Genomic DNA, 20,522 nt, shown 5'->3' on the forward strand with positions numbered 1-20,522 from the left:
GCAGGTAAGCAGCCTTTCCTCTTTGGTGTTGAGTAGTCTAGATAATAACGAAGTATGTCTGACCTTCTGTAGGAAGGTGACATTTTTGACCGTGGTGACGTACCAAGTGATTCTTTTGCCAAGTTTCTTTTTTTACTAGGAACTGTTGTGCAGACATTGTGTCTTTGTGTACTCATTGTCAACAAAATCCTATTTTTTAAGAGTCTATTTTCCTCATTCCTGTAACCCCCTAACCTGGTTGACTTGTTGGAGTGCATTTTATGCATACTTAATAGCCAGGTTGAAGGAAACGCCTAGTTCAGTCACAGCTAGAGGGGCAGAAGGCAGGTACGGAGTTCATGCACACTCCCTGCATTCTCCTGCAAAGAACGTATGTCCATGCTGGGAAAGGATCACAGATTCCAGTGCATATCGCAGCATGACTGACTGTAGAGAGCATCCATAGTCTCCCAGCGTGGCTTAACTGAAGGCAGTAAAATAAAGGTAAGAGAATCCTGTTGTCATATAAATACTCATATTAAGTTCCTCCCCACAAGTGTTTGGTAAAGGGTGAGGCTTTTTCAGAGCTGTTCACGTGCTGCATGGTAAAACAGTGCAGAAGAGAAGACAGTGCTGGATCCATGAGATTCTGTCTGAGAACCAGCATAGAGCCTTGTCAGATGCAATAACTCGCCACTCTCTCCTAAGCATGCCCTTTGCTCTCCAAGAACAGATGAATTTTATATAACTACCTGTACCAAGTCTCACAGTAGTGGGGAGACTCCCTGTTTGGGCTGCCATTTTAAGCCAGTAAATCTGTCCTTGTATTGCAGTGAGTTTTAAAAAATAAAAGCCCATCTTAAATCCTACTCTGTTGGTACACCACCAACCTGAACCCTTTCCAGTTTATCAGTATCCTTTTAAAAGTGTGAACCTCAGAACTGGACCCATTATCTTCCCAAAGATTGCACCTTGCTCTATGGAGAGGTAATGCCACCTCTGTATTGCCACTTGCTTCTCCTCTGCTTTTGCATCCAAAGATCTTAATTTTAACTGCAGCATCACATTAGGAGTTGAGTTGGTTATTCACCAGACTCCGTTTTTTTCAGCATCAATTTCCAAAACACGGTCCCTTTGCTAATGAGGCACATTTTAACAGATGCCAAATGTCATCAGTGCTTACATTGATCCAGCATTTTTTTTTTAAGTATGTGTTTGGGAAACTTTGGTCCTAGTCTGCAGTAAATGCACACTATCACTGCCTTAGTCTAATATATGGGAAGGAAAGGATTTGCTCATATGGTAATTTACACATAGCTAAAATAGGCTGCCTCTCATAGGGGAAAGGCTTAGGTTGTTAAAGATGTTCAAGTTCAAGATGTGATTTAATCCTGAGTCAGGATTTGAAAGTCTTTGGGAATTCCTTGCTTTGGAAGTATCAGAACTGGGCCAAGGCTCGTTTCACTACCCACTCCCCAAGTTATACTAACAACTGTCATTAAAGTATACAGCACTTACCTTCTTAGCTTAACTTGGATATGTAAGGAACTACATTTCTGAGCTCCACCTGAGGAATCATAAGAGGAAGAGGGAAAGAAAAAAACTGCAGCATCTAACATAGCATGTTAATGGTAGCAAGACTGATGCTGTAGCCATTCTTTAAGATCTGTTCCTTAAAAGGTCCTCAACATTTCCAAACATTAATAGATCAACCTTAATACCTCACAGTGATTGCTCAAAAAAAAAATCAACATTTCTATTGCAAAAGGCTGTTTCTGAAACTAAGGATATTTGTTTAGAATGTGTTTGACAAAATTTGAAGGAAAAATTCAAAGTGTAGTATTCAGACATTTCATTGGGACTTTTAAAAATTAGCTTTTTAAATTTAATTTTATAAAGATTCAACCTTATTGGACAAAGTGTTTTGACCAGGTCATTCTGATGTGTCTAAATCAAATTATTCTATAACTTCCTGGTTTTGGATGAAAGGAAATTTCAGTATGTCAAATTTCCTGTGGGATAGAAATTCCATTTTCTGACTAGCTCTGTGAGCTGGGAGATTACCTTGTATTTCACAGAGAGAAGAAGTAAACTTCAGTGCAAGTGACAAATTACACTGAGTATTGCCAACCCTCATGCTTTCATCTGGGACTGGAAGTTGTTTTCCTATGACTGACAGGTAGGCAGCTTGTCCTGGAGGGAAAACCTTTTTTGATTAGCTGCTTCCCTTACCTGCCCCTGTTCTGGGGAAGAGTAGCCGATCAGACTGCAAGAGGAATTAAGACTGAACAAAAAAAAATTTCTCACAATTTTGGGGCCAGTCATGGGTTGTGGAATACTTTATTTTCCTCAAGGCCGTTGATTTCTGTACTTGTGGCATGGTGGACATCCCATTGACGTCCTATGGGAACTGTATGTATGCAACAGCCAATAATGGAACCCCAGTAGTTTTCATTCCCGAGTTCCTACGCCAAACACTAGATCGTGCTATCACCTAGAGAAATTACAAAGAATAGCTCTTGTAATACAGTCTGTCCAAAATTATGAAGGAACAATAATTGAGGCTAAGCAAGCACTTGCCAGCATTGGTTTTAAATGATAGAAAATGAATAGTGTGCGCCAAGCAAACACATTTTAACTTGCAGCTGTTCAGCTGGTACAGGCACTGGTAAACCTAGGGCTTCTGCAAAGACTCCTGACACTAGTATAGCTTAGTTGTCACACGTATCCACCTATTTTCCAATGGGCAAGCAAAAATTTTTCTCTCTAAGCTTGAAATTGCTGTTTTCAACAAACATTGGAGAGTGTTGAGAATCCCTGAAATGGACTCTTTGGTACTCAAGATACTACATAGAGGTGCTACAGAACTGTTACAGAAGTTATTAGACTGTTGAATGTTATTTTGACAACACAGAGCAGCAGTGGGCACCTGAAGCCCAAGGCTCATATTCAGCTGATTGGGATTCTAGGTGTGGCCCATGAGACATTTTGTGTACGACTGCCTGTGCAGAGAGAGACCAGATTCAACTGGTTTTCATTTGCTTAGGTTTTTTTCCTACCAGTATCACAGAAGTGCTGTGCATATATAGCAAGAGCATGAGTCTTGAGCTGCGTGCTGATTGCACACAACTTCATGGAATCTGTGCACTCTGTCTGCTGCCAATTGAATGGCTCCTTTTGGCACACCTACAAACTTCAAGTATTGAATCATAGAAGGCTAGAACTGGAAGGGACCTTGAGAGAGCATCAAGTCCAGCCCCCTGCCCTCATGGCAGGACCACGTACTGTCTTGACCATCCCTGATAGACATTTATCGAACCTCTTCTTGAATATCTCCAGAGATAGAAATTCCACAACCTCCCTAGGCCATTTATTCCAGTGTTTGACCACTTTGACAGTTAGGAACTTTTTCCTAAAGTTCAACCTAAACCACCCTTGCTGCAGTTTAAGCCCATTGCTTCTTATTCTATCCTTAGTTACTTTTAATATTGCATGATTCTGGCCCCAAAACATATTTTACTAGTGTACTTAGACTCATTCCCTGAACTGCAAATCACCAACTCACCACTTTTCTTCATTTCAATCTTCTCTGAAAACTGAATTATGACAGGTCTAGTGGGCTACTGCAATTATACAGGAGAATTTTAAGATAAAATTTTCAAAAGGACCTAAGTCCCATTTCGAAAGTGAGAGAGCTGGGAGCTTAAGGTTCCTTGAAAATAACCTGAAAAGATCCTCATAGTTAAATACCAGCCTCCAATCTGAAAATACAGACAGTTAACAGGATTTTAAAACAGTCGCTCCACCACTGTGGCACTAATGCCTTGATGCAGCTTTTTTGAATTCCAAACCTGTGTATTCAATATTTGTAGTGCAAGAGACCCTACTTTGTAAGATACCATACAAACACGGTAAGATGGTCTCTAACCCAAAGAGCTCCCACGAACTTGTAATTAAGTGAAGTATTAATGAAAATAGGTGGATACAATAGACTGAAAGCAGAAAGTAAAGACTGTAAATTCTAAGATTAGTGGTCATCCTAAGGCATCAAAGTGCCCTTCAGAGCTCTGCATCTGCATCAGCAACATCTAATAAAGACCTACGTTTGTCTCCTGGGGGAGCATCAGAATACTGTCCAAGAGCACCTTGGGAATGTGGACACTCCACAAGTTTTATTTACAAAACTCTCTTTTTGCTGGTAAAAGAGACAAGCTGTTGAGCTCTAGATGGCTCTTCTGGTCTGAGGAATGTTACAGACTTACAAACTAACCCTAACCCATACAGAACTACTTTGTCAGGAAGCAGAACCAACAAAATTCGAGTGCAGTTTGCATAGTTCTGGTATCTTGGGAGAGTGCCTTGTGGTCCTCTGAGATGAAGGGCCACTTGTGCATCCCATTCACTAGCCTAGGTTGCCCCTCACAGGCCTGTAGAGGCCACTGCCTGCGAGACCAGCATCATGGTAGCTGGCTAAGATCATCTTAATGCTTTTTGCCAGTTTGGCCAGATGGACCCCTTTCATTCCCAGAGCAAATTCCCGTGGAACATCTGACTCCCATTTTATGACTTGAGGATACCTGGGGTGACCATCTGTTCTGTTTTTACCAGGACTGTCCTTTATTTAAGCTGTCTCACAGGCACCCCACCTTCTTAAGAATATGGGGAAACTGTCCCATATTTTGCAGGGCTCCTGTTCCCTGGCAGCCAGTGTGTCAAGGTAGCAGGCCCTGCTACAAGGGAGTTCCTCTATAGTGTGGTTGCCCCATTCCCTGGTACCCCATGAAGGCAGCCCCCCACTGCCAGTGAGCTTTGCCATGGGGTGGCCTCAATTCCATAGCACTCCCCTGTTGGGAGGCTGTGGAACCTCCATCTTCTACTCCCCCTCATCTGGAAGCTGCAGAGCCCCCATCCCTGATGCCTCATTGTGGGGAAGCTGCCCCCATCGCTGAGGAGCCCTGACGTGGAACGGCAGTCCCCCATCCCCAGAAGCCATTCTCCTTTATTTGCCATAGGGCAATGTGGTCACCCTAAGGGTACCGTGCCAGACATATCTGGCACAACGCCTTCCACGAGAGCACAGCTCAGTGCATAAGCTTGTGTCATCAGTTCCCTCCCGCCCCACCCTTTCTTAGTCTTATCTGGCAGCTCCAGCCCTCGATCCTACCCATGCACAGACACTAGGTGGTAGAGAGAAATGTATCCAGTCCCATACCACTCTATGCATCTACAGATTGTAAACTTTACTGCAAAGAGTAAACCAGGAAGTTGGCATCGGCCTGCACAAAGAGCCATGTGCCCAAATCTAATTTGAGCTACCGACCGGCTATGTCCAAGCAGAACCTCGTGTAAATTGGTTGAGAGAGGCTGCGTCAGCAAAAATGAGCCCAGACACAGGAGCTGTCTGTGTTCCTACTGCAAGTGGTCCTTCAAGCCCTAGGGTTCAGGGGGCAAGATGATCAAACCCAACAGAGGCAATATAACCTTGGTTCAGAAGTCACCCTTGTTTTTGTTCATAGGCACTACTAGTCCCCGAAGATGGATGCAGTAAGGAAAAACTCTCCAAAGCTGAGTAAAAACAAACAGCCTGTGAAAACAGAGTGGGGCTCTCAGAGTGTTGTACTTACTTATTTTCAAGGGGACCTTAACAGTGTGATCGATGAGCACTTTTCTAGAGCACTAAGCAATGCCAAGAACCCACAAGATCTGAGCACAAAGCACAAGAGGGAGGATATTATCCTGAAGAATGGTGAGTAGTTTTCCACTAGTGTGTATCTCAGTGCAGTGCTGCTAACTCACTGAGGCGTCCTGCTGGGACATTCAGAGTCTGAGGACCAAATTATCACATGTACTACTTTGTATCCCCACTTTCACAAATCAGTCAAAATTCTGTTCAAGAGCAAAATTAGGCTTTCAAAGCCCTGATCTTGTACCTTGGATTTCATGGGAAAGCTACTGGGCGTTCGTGGCTCCCCGATGAATCTGCAGGATCAGAGCCCCACCTTAAGAAAAAATCTCCATCTTTACCAAGATATATTGCATCATTTGAGATACTTTTTGAAAAATTAAACTGAGGCGAATAGGATTTGCCATGACACAAGCTCTAGCCTTTTCCCAAATTCCAGCCCTGCCTTTAGGGAAATCTCTGATTGGCAAATTTTTGCCAAAGGTGGACAGGTAGAGAAGGAACCTAACCAAGGTAGTGGCAAGATTTAAGACCAAAAATGTCAGACCTTGTGGAACACTATGCTACTCATTCTCAAGAGAAAGTGCCTGAGATGTTTCATATTCATTTAGAGGTGGTACTGACTTTGTAGGTTAGTGTATTTTAGTGTAGCTTTATTTAAAACTAATAGTAAACCTATTTTTGTTAGTTTCCTTTTATGTAATCTGGACTAAATTTTGCGGCCTTTAATTTAGTAACAGAGAGGTAGCCCTGTTAGTCTGTATACTAATAAAACAAAACAGCGGTCATGTAGCACTTTGAAGACTAACAAAATTATTAATTAGGTGATGAGCTTTCATGGGACAGACCCACTTCTTCAGATCTATAGATTTCCAGTCCAGACCCAGATACATAGTATCGAGGTTCAAAAAAACTGCAATAAAAACTGACAAATCAAATACATGAACTGAAAGAGGAATGGGATGAGGGGTGGGTGATGTTAAGGCTCTTGTCTGAAATAAATTTAGGTTAATTTCTCATAAAATGGCTGGATTTTGTCTTGGAAAAGTAAATAAGGACTTCAATAAGGTTTCAAAGCACTCTTTTTTCTTTAAAACTAGGTAGCCGTGGGTCTCCCCATCAGTGGAATTTCTCTTCTCATTGGACCAAGTCATATCAGTCACCTTCTGCCACAACCACATCAAATTCTGATCTGAATTTGTTGGCTGCTGCTACTGACCACCATCAGGCATCAGTTCTGCGAAGTCCTACTGTTCAGCCTGCAGATTTGTGGCACTTTCCTTCAATGGATAATCCAAGTCTTACCAGTTCAGGCTATCCTCGCTCCTGGCCTGACCCTGATATGGTGCAGGGGCCAATATCTGATGGGAAATATGGTTCTTTTCTTGATCTGCTGCAACAGGAAAGGTGCCCAACATCTCTCCAGCAATCTACTATGAAGCCAAGCCCTGGCTCAGCCTGTATTACTGGATCAGGTAGGTTACAAAATGAGAACCGAAGTTCAATTCCTGGGGGAGGTAAGAAAATATTTACTACTCTTCTTACTCTCATTTGCCCTTTTAAATAAAACTAAACATCTTGGCCAGAAGGTGGTAAAAGACTCATTCAGTCCAGTTCTTTCTGAAGCCTAATCGTAGTAGAAACTATATATTTTAAACACTTGTCTGTTAATAATCATCCACTTATACTTATCAGGTGTCGTCATGGGTTCCTTCCAAAAAGCAGAGGTGAAAAATGTACCCAAAAAGTGACTTGAGTAAAAGCAGAGCTGCTTTCACTTCTGGATGTAATGAAGATGTGATGTGTGTGCATGTTCACACTAGTTTTCCAGAGGAACACCAGTGACTTGTACTTAAATACATCTCTCTCTCTCTCTCTCTCTCTCTCTCTCACACACACACACACACACACACACACACACACACACACACACACACACACACACACAGAGCAGAAACCCTTGTACATAGCAACTATTTTTAAGCTATATGATAGGGTACATTCTTACAATACTTAGAGAAGAATACACGGAGAGCACTCCTTAAGGCCATGAGTTACTTGACACCAATTCAGGAAGCCAAAGAACCCATAAACTAGGGACCTAGACTGAAACTTGTTCTGTACTCCACCTTTACGTGATGTATAGAATACGCAGTCATAGTTGATCAGTTTCTCTGAACATAAGATAAATACCTACCTCTCATCCTTATGTGACACTCTGGATTTCCGTAAATTGTTTTTATTCATTAACATCAAGTATTTAATTCCTATGCATTAATGCAGTCTGCATAGTCACCAAATTGCCAGAGCCCCTTATTGCTGAATTACTTTTATAATTGTGATGTACCATATCATTGGGGTAATTTGTCTGACACTCACACACAAAAGACTGCAAAAATAATGACCTGGGCTTAGCTTCTTGGATCCAATAACTTCTAATTAAAACTCAGCCTTTAGCATGACTACTTCCACAAAGTCTCATATTAATAAAAGAGGGCATTCATTTACTAAGTACAAAAAGTAGAATTTAAGTAGGTGCAAGTGAAAACAGTCCGATCAAAGTAAATTACTAAATTTCAAATCAATAGAGAAAACACAGCTAATTCTAATGCACTAAGAAACTTGTGACATGCAAATTCTTACCCTAACCAGCTGTTCTTATTTTAGGTATACACTTCAAATCAGATTAGAACTTTGAATTGGGTCTATAGCCATCTTCAAAGTTCTGTTGTGTCCTTTTAGGGTGTGCCAGGTAGTTTCAACAGCCAGCTGAAGACAAAGAGCTGATTACCTCCCATTGTTTAAACAGGGAAAGAATCCTTTGTTTTATATTTCCCACCCCCCATGGGAAATTACCAGGTTCAAGATGGATTCCAGTATGAGGTGGTATGGTCACATGTCTTCTAGGACCAACATTTGGGCTTGCAGAACAAACCATGCTGTCTACAGATTGTTGAGTTGATAGCTGTGTCATTAAGCATCCAGAGCACCAGTAACGGCCCTCTTAACACATTTAGAACTAGAACAGATCCACACTTGGACTGGAGCTCCATGATTGAGGTTGTGGAGGTCTTGCTTTTAGCCTTCAGGCTCCTGAGATTGAAAAGCTTCCCATTCATTCTATAGACAATCTTCACACCATTTGGAAGCTTGCCATCAACGTGGTGAAGGGTCATGGTGATGAAGATGCACTACACTTCATATTTCTAACTTCACATATGATACGTGTACAAAAATAGGATATACAGATCCTGTAGACTGTACAGTTATTGTAGATTGGTGAAGTCATTGCTGACAAAGCCAAACAGATGGAGCGCTGGGTCGAGCACTACTCTGAACTGTACTCACGAGAGAACACTGTGGCTGATACAGCCCTCGATACCGTCGAGGTCCTACCAGTAATGGATGAACTGGATCAGGAACCAACTGTGGACAAACTGAAGAAAGCCATCGACAGCATTGCAGTAGGAAAGGCCCCAGGCCAAGATGGTATACCACCAGGGGTAATCAAGTGTGCAACAGACACCCTCCTGGATCCCCCTACATGAACTACTGTGCCTGTGCTGGAGAGAGGGAGAGGTTCCACAGGATACGTGCGACGCTAACATCGTAACCTTGTATAAGAACAAAGGAGAAAGAAGAGACTGCAACAATTACTGTGGAATCTCCCTCCTAAGCATCACTGGTAAACTGTTCACTCACGTCATCCTCAGCAGACTCCAGAAGATTGCTGAGAGGCTGTATCCTGAATCACAGTGCGGATTCCGCGCAGAGAGATCTACCGTTGACATGGTCTCCTCTCTGAGGCAGCTGCAGGAGAAATGCAGGGAGCAGAGGAAGCCACTCTATATTGCCTTCATCAACCTGACCAAGGCCTTCGACTTGGTCAGCAGGGATGGACTGTTCAAACTGCTCCACGAGATAGGCTGTCTACCACAGTTACTCAAGATGATCCAGTCTTTCCATGAAGACATGAGAGGAACCATCCAATATGACGGCACATTATCAGATGTTTTCAGCATCAGGAGCGGCGTCAAACAAGGATGCGTCCTTGCTCCGACATTGTTCGGGATCTTCTTCGCACTCCTCCTGAAGCACGCCTTTGGATCTTCAACAGAGGGCATCTTTTTGCACACAAGATCTGATGGGAAACTGTTTAATCCTGCAAGGCTGAAAGCCAAATCCAAGGTGTGGCAAGTCCTCATCAGAGATTTGCTGTTTGCAGGTGATGCTGCTGTAGTGTCACACACAGAAGACCAGCTTCAGAAACTGCTGGATCGGTTCTCCAAAGCATGCAAGGACTTCGGGCTTTCCATCAGCCTAAAGAAGACAAATGTACTTGCTCAGGACGTTGCTGACCCTCCATCAATCAGCATTGACAACTATTCATTAGAGGTCGTCCACGAGTTCGTTTACCTCGGGTCCACCATCACTGACACCCTGTCATTAGAGTCTGAGCTAAATAGGAGGATCGGAAAAGCAGCCACAACTCTGTCCAGACTCAGCGAGAGAGTGTGGAAGAACATCAAGTTGTACACCCACACCAAAATGCAAGTCTACAGAGCCTGCATCCTCAGCACCCTCCTTTACGGCAGTGAGTCTTGGACCCTGTATGCCCACCAGAAAAAGAGGCTGAACGTCTTCCACTTGCGCTGCCTCAGGTGCATCCTTGGAATATCATGGAAAAACAGAGTGTCCAACGCCGCCATCCTTGAGCAAGCTGGAATCCTAACCATGCACACCCTCCTCAGGCAGCGTCGACTCCGCTGGCTTGGCCACGTCCACAGGATGGATCCCAAAAGACCTCCTGTATGGCAGGCTAGCCTCTGGCAAAAGACCTCCCGGTTGCCCCCCAGCTGCGCTACAAAGATGTTTGCGAGAGGGACCTCAGGGAGGTAGAAATGGAGCTGGACAGTTGGGAGGAGCTGGCAAATGATCGCAGCAGATGGAGGCAGGAACTACACAAGGGCCTTCAGGAGAGTGAGATGAGGCTCGGACAGCTTGCAGAGGAGAAGCAAGCCCACAGAAAGCACAGTAAGGACTTGCCAGACACCCATTACACATGCAACAGATGCAGCAAGGACTGTCACTCTCGTGTGGGCCTTCACGGTCACAGTCGACGCTGCAAATGATGATTCCAAATGGAACTACGAAGGGCGCGATCCATAGTCTACATAGACTGAAGGATGCTACTACTATTACTACTACTACTACTAGATTGTACCTATAAAATTATGTTGCATTGCCTGTTTTGCATAAAACTCTTATGAATATTCATAAACCTATTCTCATGAGACATTGCGCAGACAGTTACACTGGGGTCAAGTGCCTGCTCTGCCAGTGTTCCTGTGTGTCCTGTAAAATGGGATTGATAGCACTGCCATGTTCTCAGAGTTGACCCAAGAATAAATACATTAGACTGTGAGGTGCTTCAATACTCTGGTGATGGGGCCAGAGACATAAGACACAATAGTTTCAGACAAAATCAATAGGAAAACCTGGTAGGTATTTGTAACACGGTTGTATGAGGTGATCCCATTGGACAGGCACCAGTCACAGAACCAGGTGGTCCTTACCCCATAGAGTTTACAGTCTAACTTGCAACTAAAATAATCACGAGCAAGGGACCCATGAGAGATGAGTTTAGTCCAGTTCCCTGGTGCCCACATCACTAAGTCAGCCACTGTAGTTGGAATTATTTGGCACCATTGTCAGTCTCAGAACCCTGTGGGAATAGACAGACATGGACACTAAATCTTCCTCTCTACCTTGTCCCACCAGGCCAGGCTGAGCACACTGGTGGGGATGCTGGCAGTCCTGCTGCCCATGTGTTCCCTGTTCTCAGGTTTAATACAGGACCTCTCGAACCAGGGCTATCAATGTGGCCCCCTTCCCCAACCATTAAGATCACAAGAAAACAGTTCTTAATATTCCTTAAAGGGGAGCACATCTGACCTGGGCCACACAGCTGGTGGTCTGTAGCTGGAAGGCACAGTGATGTCTCAACAAAGCAACAAACTATAGGGTGTTTTTAAAAATACCCTGTCAGGGCTAAAAGCAGGAGAACACTCAGCCTCCAACCCGCCTGGGCAGGCTGTCCTCCCCTCACTGCTAGGGCTTCCTTTATCTCCAACATTAGTCGCTCCGCAAAGGCAAAAGGAGAGTCTCAACTTGGACTCCAGAGGATGCTTCTTTTTCCTCAGCCCTCTACTGAAAACACAGAGCGTTTCAGCTACTGAGATTTTGTTTTGGACCTGTTTTAGATGGATTTAGCTTTGTGTTTGCATGGCATGTGTATTTTGTAGATTTCTCCTCACAGCATGAAACACATGCAAGAGTTAGCATTTGCAAACCCTGAGTGTTGGTCTTACTGCTTTAAAGGTGTGCACTGGACTTTGCGGGCTCTTGTTAAGGCCTGGCTGGGTTTGGCAGCATGGCTCTGGGTATCAGAGCCTGCGGAACTCACTGTTGCACTAACAGGAAGATTTACATGAAGTTTGGGTGAGTGAGCATAGGACCAGGACAGAGAAGCAATGAAGGTAACACCAGAGTTAGTTGAAACTTTAAAATTCCTAAATCTGAGCCAGCCTTTTTAGGCGACAAATCTGAGGAACTCACTCAGATTGAAGTGACATTAGAGGAGGTTTTGGAATTAATTGATAAGCTGAATAGTAACAAGTCCCCAGGACCAGATGGCATTCACCCAAGGGTTCTGAAAGAACTCAAATGTGAAATTGCGGAGTTATTAACAGTGGTTTGTAACCTATCCTTTAAATCCACTTTGGTACCAAATGACTGGAAGACGGCCAATATAACACCAATATTTAAAAAAGGCTCTAGAGGAGATCCTGGCAATTATAGACCGATAAGTTTAACATCAGTACCAGGCAAATTAGTAGAAACACTAGTAAAGAGTAAAATTGCAAGGCACATAGAAGAGCACGAATTGTTGGGCAAAAGTCAGCATGGTTTCTGCAGAGGGAAGTCGTGTCTGTCTAATCTATTAGAATTCTTTGAAGGGGTTAATAAACATGCGGACAAGGGGCACCCAGTGGACATAATATACCTAGATTTCCAGAAAGCCTTTGACACGGTCCCACACCAAAGGCTTTTATGTAAATTAGGTGGTCATGGGATAGGAGGAAAGGTCCTTTCATGGATCGGGAATTGGTTAAAAGACAGAAAACAAAGGGTGGGAATAAATGGTAAATTTTCACAATGGAGGGGGGTAACTAGTGGTGTTCCCCAGGGCTCAGTCCTGGGACCGATCCTGTTCAACTTGTTCATCAATGATCTGGAAAATGAGGTAAGCAGTGAGGTGGCAAAGTTTGCAGATGACACCAAGTTGTTCAGGACAGTCAAAACCAAAAGGGATTGTGAAGAACTACAAAAAGATCTCAGCAAACTGAGTGATTGGGCAGCAAAATGGCAAATGAAATTTAATGTGGGTAAGTGTAAGGTAATGCATGTTGGAAAAAATAACCCAAATTACACGTACTACATGATGGGGTCAAATTTAGCTACGACAGATCAGGAAAGGGATCTTGGAGTTATAGTGGATAGTTCTCTGAAGACATCCACGCAGTGTGCAGCGGCAGTTAGTAAGGCAAATAGGATGTTAGAAATTATTAAAAAAGGGATCGATAATAAGACAAAAGATATCATACTTCCCCTATATAAAACTATGGTACGCCCACATCTCGAGTACTGCGTGCAGATGTGGTCTCCTCACCTCAAAAAAGATATATTGGCATTAGAAAAGGTTCAGAAAAGGGCGACTAAGATGATTAGGGGCTTGGAAAGGGTCCCATATGGGGAGAGGCTAGAGAGACTGGGACTTTTCAGTTTGGAAAAGAGGCGATTGAGGGGCGATATGATAGAGGTATATAAAATCATGAATGGTGTGGAGAAAGTGAATATAGAAAAATTATTTACCTTTTCCCATAATACAAGAACTAGGGGACACCAAATGAAATTGATGGGTAGTGGGTTCAAAACTAATAAAAGGAAATTTTTCTTCACACAGCGCACAGTCAACCTGTGGAACTCCTTGCCCGAGGCGGCTGTGAAGGCCAGGACTCTATTAGGGTTTAAAAAAGAGCTTGATAAATTTTTGCAGGTCAGGTCCATAAATGGCTATTAGCCAGGGATAAAGTATGGTGCCCTAGCCTTCATAACAAGGGCAGGAGATGGATGGCAGGAGATAAATCACTTGTCTTCTGTTCTCCTTCTCTGGGGCGCCTGGCATTGGCCACCGTCGGCGGATGGGATGCTGGGCTTGATGGACCTTTGGTCTGACCCAGTATGGCCATTCTTATGTTCTTATGTTCTTATGTTCTTATTCAAAATGTCAAGAGAGAAGCATTGGGGATAGAACAGCTTCCCATTTTCCTCTGCCCGTCTTTCATTTAGGGATCTCATGAGTCTTTAATAATGTTTGACAAGCTCCTACAGCCCTGTGAAGTATGCCACAGTGCAGATGAGCTATCTCCAGCAGAGAAAAATTAAATTTCTTGCTCAAGTTCATCAAGACATTATAGCCCTAAGATGTGTGCATCTTACTCCCCTTATGGTCTATGCACAGGGCTCAGGAATTCTGACCTCTGGTTCTTGGCTCTAACCAAGAGGATACTTCTCAGTGCATTATGGACTTTTTTTTCTAGAACTGCTGATACTTGTGTTTATAAAGCGCACGATGCTATGCAACGGTGCTGCACTATCTGTGCTGAAGGTAGGGTTACAGAAGCCTGGCTCCTAGCCATGTTGCTCAGGTTAAGGGCGTGGGCTAGGTCGTGGCTGCTTCGCTTCGCTTCACTTCCCTTCACTGCGGTGAAATGGAACAAGCTGGGTGAGAGAGGTTGGAGTGGAGGAGGCTGCTGGGTTATGCCACTTCCTGCAGCTCCCACCACTTCTGGTGAGTGTAACAAGGGCAGACTTGACCCCTGCTGCTAGAACCAGGCCTCCCTGCTGCCCAGGATGGCTACACTGAGCCAATTTATGGAAGGGACAAATGAGTGTGAATGAAGTTAGAAGGAGCTCCTGTAAACTTCAGCAAGGTCTAGTTCCATGGGGTATTGCATACGTCTAGGACCAGTCATTTTTCTTTGCAGAGACGCTGGTTTGCTATACTAGCCAGGACACTTCATATCTATTTCGCCACTGTCCACCTCTAGGGTAGATTGACTTTCATCCTACATCCTATTATAGTAGAGCTGTTAGAAACACCATACCTGACTCCAGCCGTGACCGACAATGTTAATGCTGGTAGAGCAGTAATTCCCACCTCATTCAGGCTTCTGCTATTTTTGCCTGTATCTCATGTTTGCTTTGTCCCCCATGTTTGGGGGTCGCTTTGGTCAATTGGCTTCAGTGAACTTTCAATGATCTGATCTGTCTCAGCACTAAAATTGCCCCAGTGAAATGACCACCAGGTGCCAAAGCAAATTGTGTTCTAAGAAGGCCTGTATGTTTGTGCTGCACAGAATACTGACCCCTTTCATATTGCTGTGTTTTTCAGGTATTCAGTCTCACAGTAGAAGACAAGACTTTTAGCCAATCAACATTTCTGCTTTATTCCTGGAGAGCTCTTTCTATTATCACCCATAATTTGCAGTTGTGAAACAGGAGGAAATTGATCACAGCCGTTCTGTGGTATGTCACCAGCCCACTGTGTGACTACACATGCTAATATGTTATTTTGTAAATAAGTGATTCACTTCCCAGTAAATAACTCTGGCCCTGCCATTGTTGTCCAATTTCATTTACACAAGGGAAACTAGTGAAGCCTTGTCCTTGGGCTCTAAGGACTCCTACCACTTCTAAATCCACCTGCTCATTTGTTGCTCCTTTCCACTTTCCTTCCACAACTGTATTTCTGCTTCTGCTTATGCACTGATCTGCCTTCACTCCCAGGCGCTCTGTTCTCTTGCTAACCAAGACCTGACAAAATATTATATTGCCAGTTGGAGCTTTCCACATTTCAACATCAGTTCCAAAGGATTAAGAAGTAGGGTGATGGGAAGAGTACGGAGACATGGCCACTCCTAGCTAATAAAGGACCTCAGCCAACGGCTTCTGGTTTTCTGAAATCCAAGCGCAGCCTCTACTTCCTCTTCAGAAACTGTTTGGTGGGGTGAAAAGTGGATAAGGGGTAGGAAATGAAACCGGTCTCAAGACATTAAACACGGGATAACTTCTTCCTCTCACAGTCTCAAGAGCAGCCTCCTGTTTACAAAGGAAGTGAATTTTCCAGGTCAGAATATGCACTAAAACACTGACCCAGTCAGAGAAGCACTACAGGAGACCCTCCATATGAGACATGGCAGGTGAGCCGTTTTGTCACCCTACAGGAGAGCTCACGAAAGCTTGAGCTTGGTCTATGCTGCAGAATTTGTAATCTGTCTTACATCAACCAGCCTGGAAACATATATACCACCCTGTTGCTTCTGCTGCTGTCAGTTGCCCATTACACTCATCACCACCACCACAAGAAGCATAGCAATTAGGCTGGTGCAGCACCAGTGAGAACACTATTGCTTACATCAGACTATCATCTCTGAGTAGTGGGGCACTAGCTGTTGACTTGCACCCCACAATATCTGACACTGACAGTTGAATCAGTGTAGATGCTTCTGGGAGAGGAGGTGCACCATCAACACCAAGCGCATAGTGTGGACCTGTAAAATGGGTTAATTACTGCCGTTGCTTTATGGCGACATAACTGAAGTTGCCTCTGTTTGTAGCTAACATTGCCCGTTATAATTATAGGTGGTGTTCAATGGGTAGCGCTCCCTGTAAGCTGAGCATGTGGGCGGCTGTCCAGGAGAGAGTCAGATGCCCCCTAGATGATTAGCAGAGCGCATATAGTCAGCCACACCCAGCAGCCTGTGTTTCGAGTGGTGGTGTACAACTGCACATAACTCCTTCTGCTCATGGATGGAAAACAGAGGGAACACTGGAGATTTCTTTCATGAGCCTCCTTCTACCAACATCTCCATCAGAAGGACACTACCTCCTGACAAGGCCCCACCAATTCAGAGAGGCACTGGACTCTGCTGTCTAGACATATTGCCACTGCTACAAAGATCAATACACCTTCCTACCCTGCACCACACCTTCCATAATCCATGTATGTGCCATGTACGTATGGTAACCTTATGCTGTGTAGCAAATCCCCCCCCAAACTATGTTGGTGAAACCAGAATAGTTAGCTCTGTGCATGAATGCCTGCAGAAAAGCAATGACAAAATTACCATATCGCCCATGGGCAAATGTTGTTCACAAAACAAATCACTCCTGACCTCTCCCATTTGTCCTCAAAGAAACCTGTGCAGTATCGTCAGGCTAAGAGCTTAATCCATAACTTTGCTAAACACTAAAAGACATGGACTTGCTAAGGACAATGGATCATTGATTTTTACAATTTGTAACCTGCAGAGGTGTTAGCTGCCCACTTTACCGTGAATGGTCTTGCATTACAACATCTAGTAAGACTTTCAGGTTAATCTTTTCCACCCTAGCTGTGACACTGAATATCTTTCCCCAAGCTGAAGAATTACGGGAAACTGTTTTAACAGGTAATTAAATAACCAGACTCTCCAGTTAACCAGCATTTGTCCTGCCCTGCCCCAGCCATCAACCCCACTTCCTCTTCTCACTCTGGGGGCTTGACAAATTCAAGCACGGTGTGGCATGGAAGGGCCACAAGTTTAATTGCCATTGACTTGGACATGCTCGTACATGAGAAGACTTGTGGTATGGATGGTATTACTGAAACTAGGTGGAATGGGTCAAACGCCTGGAATGGTAAAATTATTGGTTACAACTTGTTTGGGAAGAACAGAGTTGGAAAAGACAGAGGGGATACCATACTATCTCCAAAGACAGCGTTAGCTCTTACAAAGTCACAGACAACTCAGACTCCTCACACCCTCTATGCTGAGTATGTGTGCAGCCAGTGGCTTCTCTGCTCTCCCACCCGCTGCCTGCTTCCCAGAGTGGCTCCCTGTGCAGCATGGCCATGCGCGAGCCCTGCAAGCAGCTCCCTGCATGGTGTGGCCATGCGTAAGCCCCACATGTCCCCTGCGAGTGGCTTCCTGCCGTCCACACCAATGTGGTAATGGGGGAGTGACTGAGTGGGAACAGCGCTCGGGGTGCTGAACTTTGTTATCTGGGATATTTGAACATCCAGCAACCTCCCAGTCGTGGGGCTACCAGACATGAAAGAGTTTACAAAATAGGAAGAAGGGTTCTTTTGAAAACAGGGTTTATTTTTGAAGGAACCCCGTCTACACAGCTGTTTTTGCTTCCAGAAAAGGCTCTTCCAGAAGTGAGAGCATGCGAGAATATGCAAATCCATGCCGCATTTGCATTCTCTTTTCAAAAAGGGAACGTAGTGTAGATGCAGCCATGGGGATGAGTGAAAATCAGCTGATGGCTCTGCCGCTCCATGTGTAAGTAACTATTACAAATTCTTGAAAGGCTCATGACAAAGTATTCCAGACTAGTCCTTACACACAGTGGAAAAGGGATCTGTTCTTCTGGTCCCATTAACAGGCATCAAGTTGAAGCATTATGTTAAATTCATTACCACTGTTTGACATGTAATCCCAGTGATTGCTGTATAGGGAGCCACTGCACTCTTACCAAGCAATCAAATTAACAGACTATGTTACTAAAAAGTCTTAACTTTTCTCTTGCTTTGTAGACTAGCAGACTTCTGACTCCTTCACTGGTGAGATGGCTACGTTCCAGCTCCTGCTGGTATAATGTGATAACTTCGTGGGTGGCAGGAAGCTGGTTCCTTATTCCACCCCATTTTCTAATCACTTATTAGTGTTAAAAATACCTTGCCTTCTGGAGGTGCAGATAAAGAGTCTCATTACTAGCCAAACAAGCTGATTGTTTAAAGGAGAAGGGGAAATGTAAATGTGTAAAAACATGTGCCATTGGTGCAAAAGCAAACTTTGACCCGGGGCTGTATGGGCAAATTAATTGCCTCTTATTCCCACTTACTATCCCCCTCCAAATCAGTACAGTTAATCCCATGCTGAAATTTACATGTCAATCATATAAACATAGTAACAGAGAGGGAGCCATACTAGTCTATACACTATCAAAACAAAAAAGCAGTCCAGTAGCACTTTAAAGACTAACAAAATAATTTATTAGGTAAGCTTTTGTGGGACAGACCCACTTCTTCAAACCATAGCCAGACCAGAACAGACTCAATATTGAAAGCTCACCTAATATATTATTTTGTTAGTCTCTAAAGTGCTACTGGACTGCTTTTTTGTTTCGATAAACAGACTAGCATTTCTTTTAATTTTGGCTACTTGTGCTATAGCACGCACTTGACAAAGCAATAGTCACAGAGCGCTAGCCGTTTTAGTCTATCTTCACAAAACAAAGCAGCAGTTGTGTAGCACTTTAAAGACTAACGAAATAATTTATTAGGTGATGAGTTTTGGTGGGACAGACCCACTCTTCATCAGATCAACCTCATTTCCAACGCAGACTGACACTTATAAGTACAGAGGACAAAAAAAATTGCAATAAAAACTGACAAATCAAATACGTAGGAGGGGGCTGAGGGGTTGGGGATGTTAATGGTTTATTATTTGATTTGTCAGTTTTTATTGCTTTTTTTTTTTTTTTTTTTTGGTCCTCTGTACTTATAAATGTCAGTCTGTACTGGAAATGAGATTGATCTGATGAAGTGGGTCTGTCCCACTAAAGTACATCACCAAATAAATCATTTTGTTAGTCTTTAAAGTGCTACATTTCCACTGTTTTGTTTTGTTGGAGTACAGACTAACATGGCTCCCTCTCTGTTACTAATCACCTAAAAAGTTATTTTGTTAGTCTTTCAAGTGCTACATGCCTGCTGTTTTGTTTTGACAAAGCAAGTGAGCGCACACAGAATTCTAGCCTACTATGCTGCCAGTTCACTCATGCAATAAGACACTGGGCCTAAATCTGCTCTTCCACCAGTGTAAGTCAGGAGTCATTCCACTGGAAGCAATGGAGGACCAGCAGGAGATCAAGCTGCTTTTGGGTCAGAGATATCTAGATGCACCACTAGATGGCACAGAACCCTACCAAAAAGAGAGAGGCAGCACTTGCAGTTACAGGTTTGCCAAAACCAATATCCGTCTGCTTTACTGACATCTTCCCACTGTATTGAAGCCAACTAAAATAGAGCAATCTAAAGAAGAACACACCTCTGTTGCGTGGGGTGCTTGTGAGTTCAGATGAGGACCACCAGGTCTGGGCAGTCCCTTTCAAAACTAGCAGCTTAATCAGCCTATGACAAGGGGGAAACAGAATATGCATTTAGTTCCAACCCATTTTGGCATCCTGCCTGCTTCACAAAGGGGCATGGGCTACAGAAATGCTCCCAATAGACAATAACACTGAAACATTCCATTTGCCACCTGTGCTGTTCTGTAAGTCAGGCCCTTGATGGTGGCAGAAGAGCCTGTTTTGATGAAAGGGTCTTGCCATTATCAACCTCATACAGAGCTGGCACTAAAATGAAACAATAAATAAGCACAATGGGTATAAATAGCCATAGCTCTGTCAAAGTGAATGGACTCAGACCTGCTAACCCAATGGATGTTGACAATTCCTTTGAAGCAAAGGGACTAATTCATCGAGTGTGTCTTTTCAGGACAGGGTCCTGGAGAGATGTGGAAATATACCTGTAACAAATGACATACAAATCAGACCCTTAACCATCCATATATAACCCTAACAAGAATTGCCCTTAGCTTTACTGCCAAATCAGCTTCCCTCTCCATTTAGCCAAAAAGTTATTTCAGGTATTTAGAGCAAAGTTGTTGCATCAAAACAAGTTCAT

The 20,522-nt window shown here is 43.7% G+C and overlaps 1 protein-coding gene across 1 annotated transcript; it reads left to right on the forward strand.

The window, feature by feature from the left end:
* Positions 1-285: 285 nt before the first annotated feature.
* On the forward strand, positions 286-15,404 carry VGLL1 (vestigial like family member 1). Its single transcript, XM_075007894.1, has 4 exons — positions 286-483; positions 5,496-5,725; positions 6,763-7,137; positions 15,180-15,404. Exons 2-4 carry the CDS (start codon positions 5,515-5,517, stop codon positions 15,212-15,214), a joined length of 621 nt encoding a protein of 206 aa, XP_074863995.1. The 5' UTR covers positions 286-483; positions 5,496-5,514; the 3' UTR covers positions 15,215-15,404.
* The last annotated feature ends 5,118 nt before the right edge of the window (positions 15,405-20,522 follow it).

The sequence above is a fragment of the Carettochelys insculpta genome, chromosome 13, assembly GCF_033958435.1.
Source record: "Carettochelys insculpta isolate YL-2023 chromosome 13, ASM3395843v1, whole genome shotgun sequence".
NCBI classification, from domain to species: Eukaryota; Metazoa; Chordata; order Testudines; family Carettochelyidae; genus Carettochelys; species Carettochelys insculpta.

Bases quoted from the DNA above. Each gene is read 5' to 3' on its own strand.
- VGLL1 (XM_075007894.1), top strand. From the start codon at position 5,515: ATGGATGCAGTAAGGAAAAACTCTCCAAAGCTGAGTAAAAACAAACAG. The intron at 5,726-6,762 runs GTGAGTAGTTTT...CTTTAAAACTAG, and splicing joins GGATATTATCCTGAAGAATG to GTAGCCGTGGGTCTCCCCAT. The intron at 7,138-15,179 runs GTAGGTTACAAA...TGTGTTTTTCAG, and splicing joins AGCCTGTATTACTGGATCAG to GTATTCAGTCTCACAGTAGA.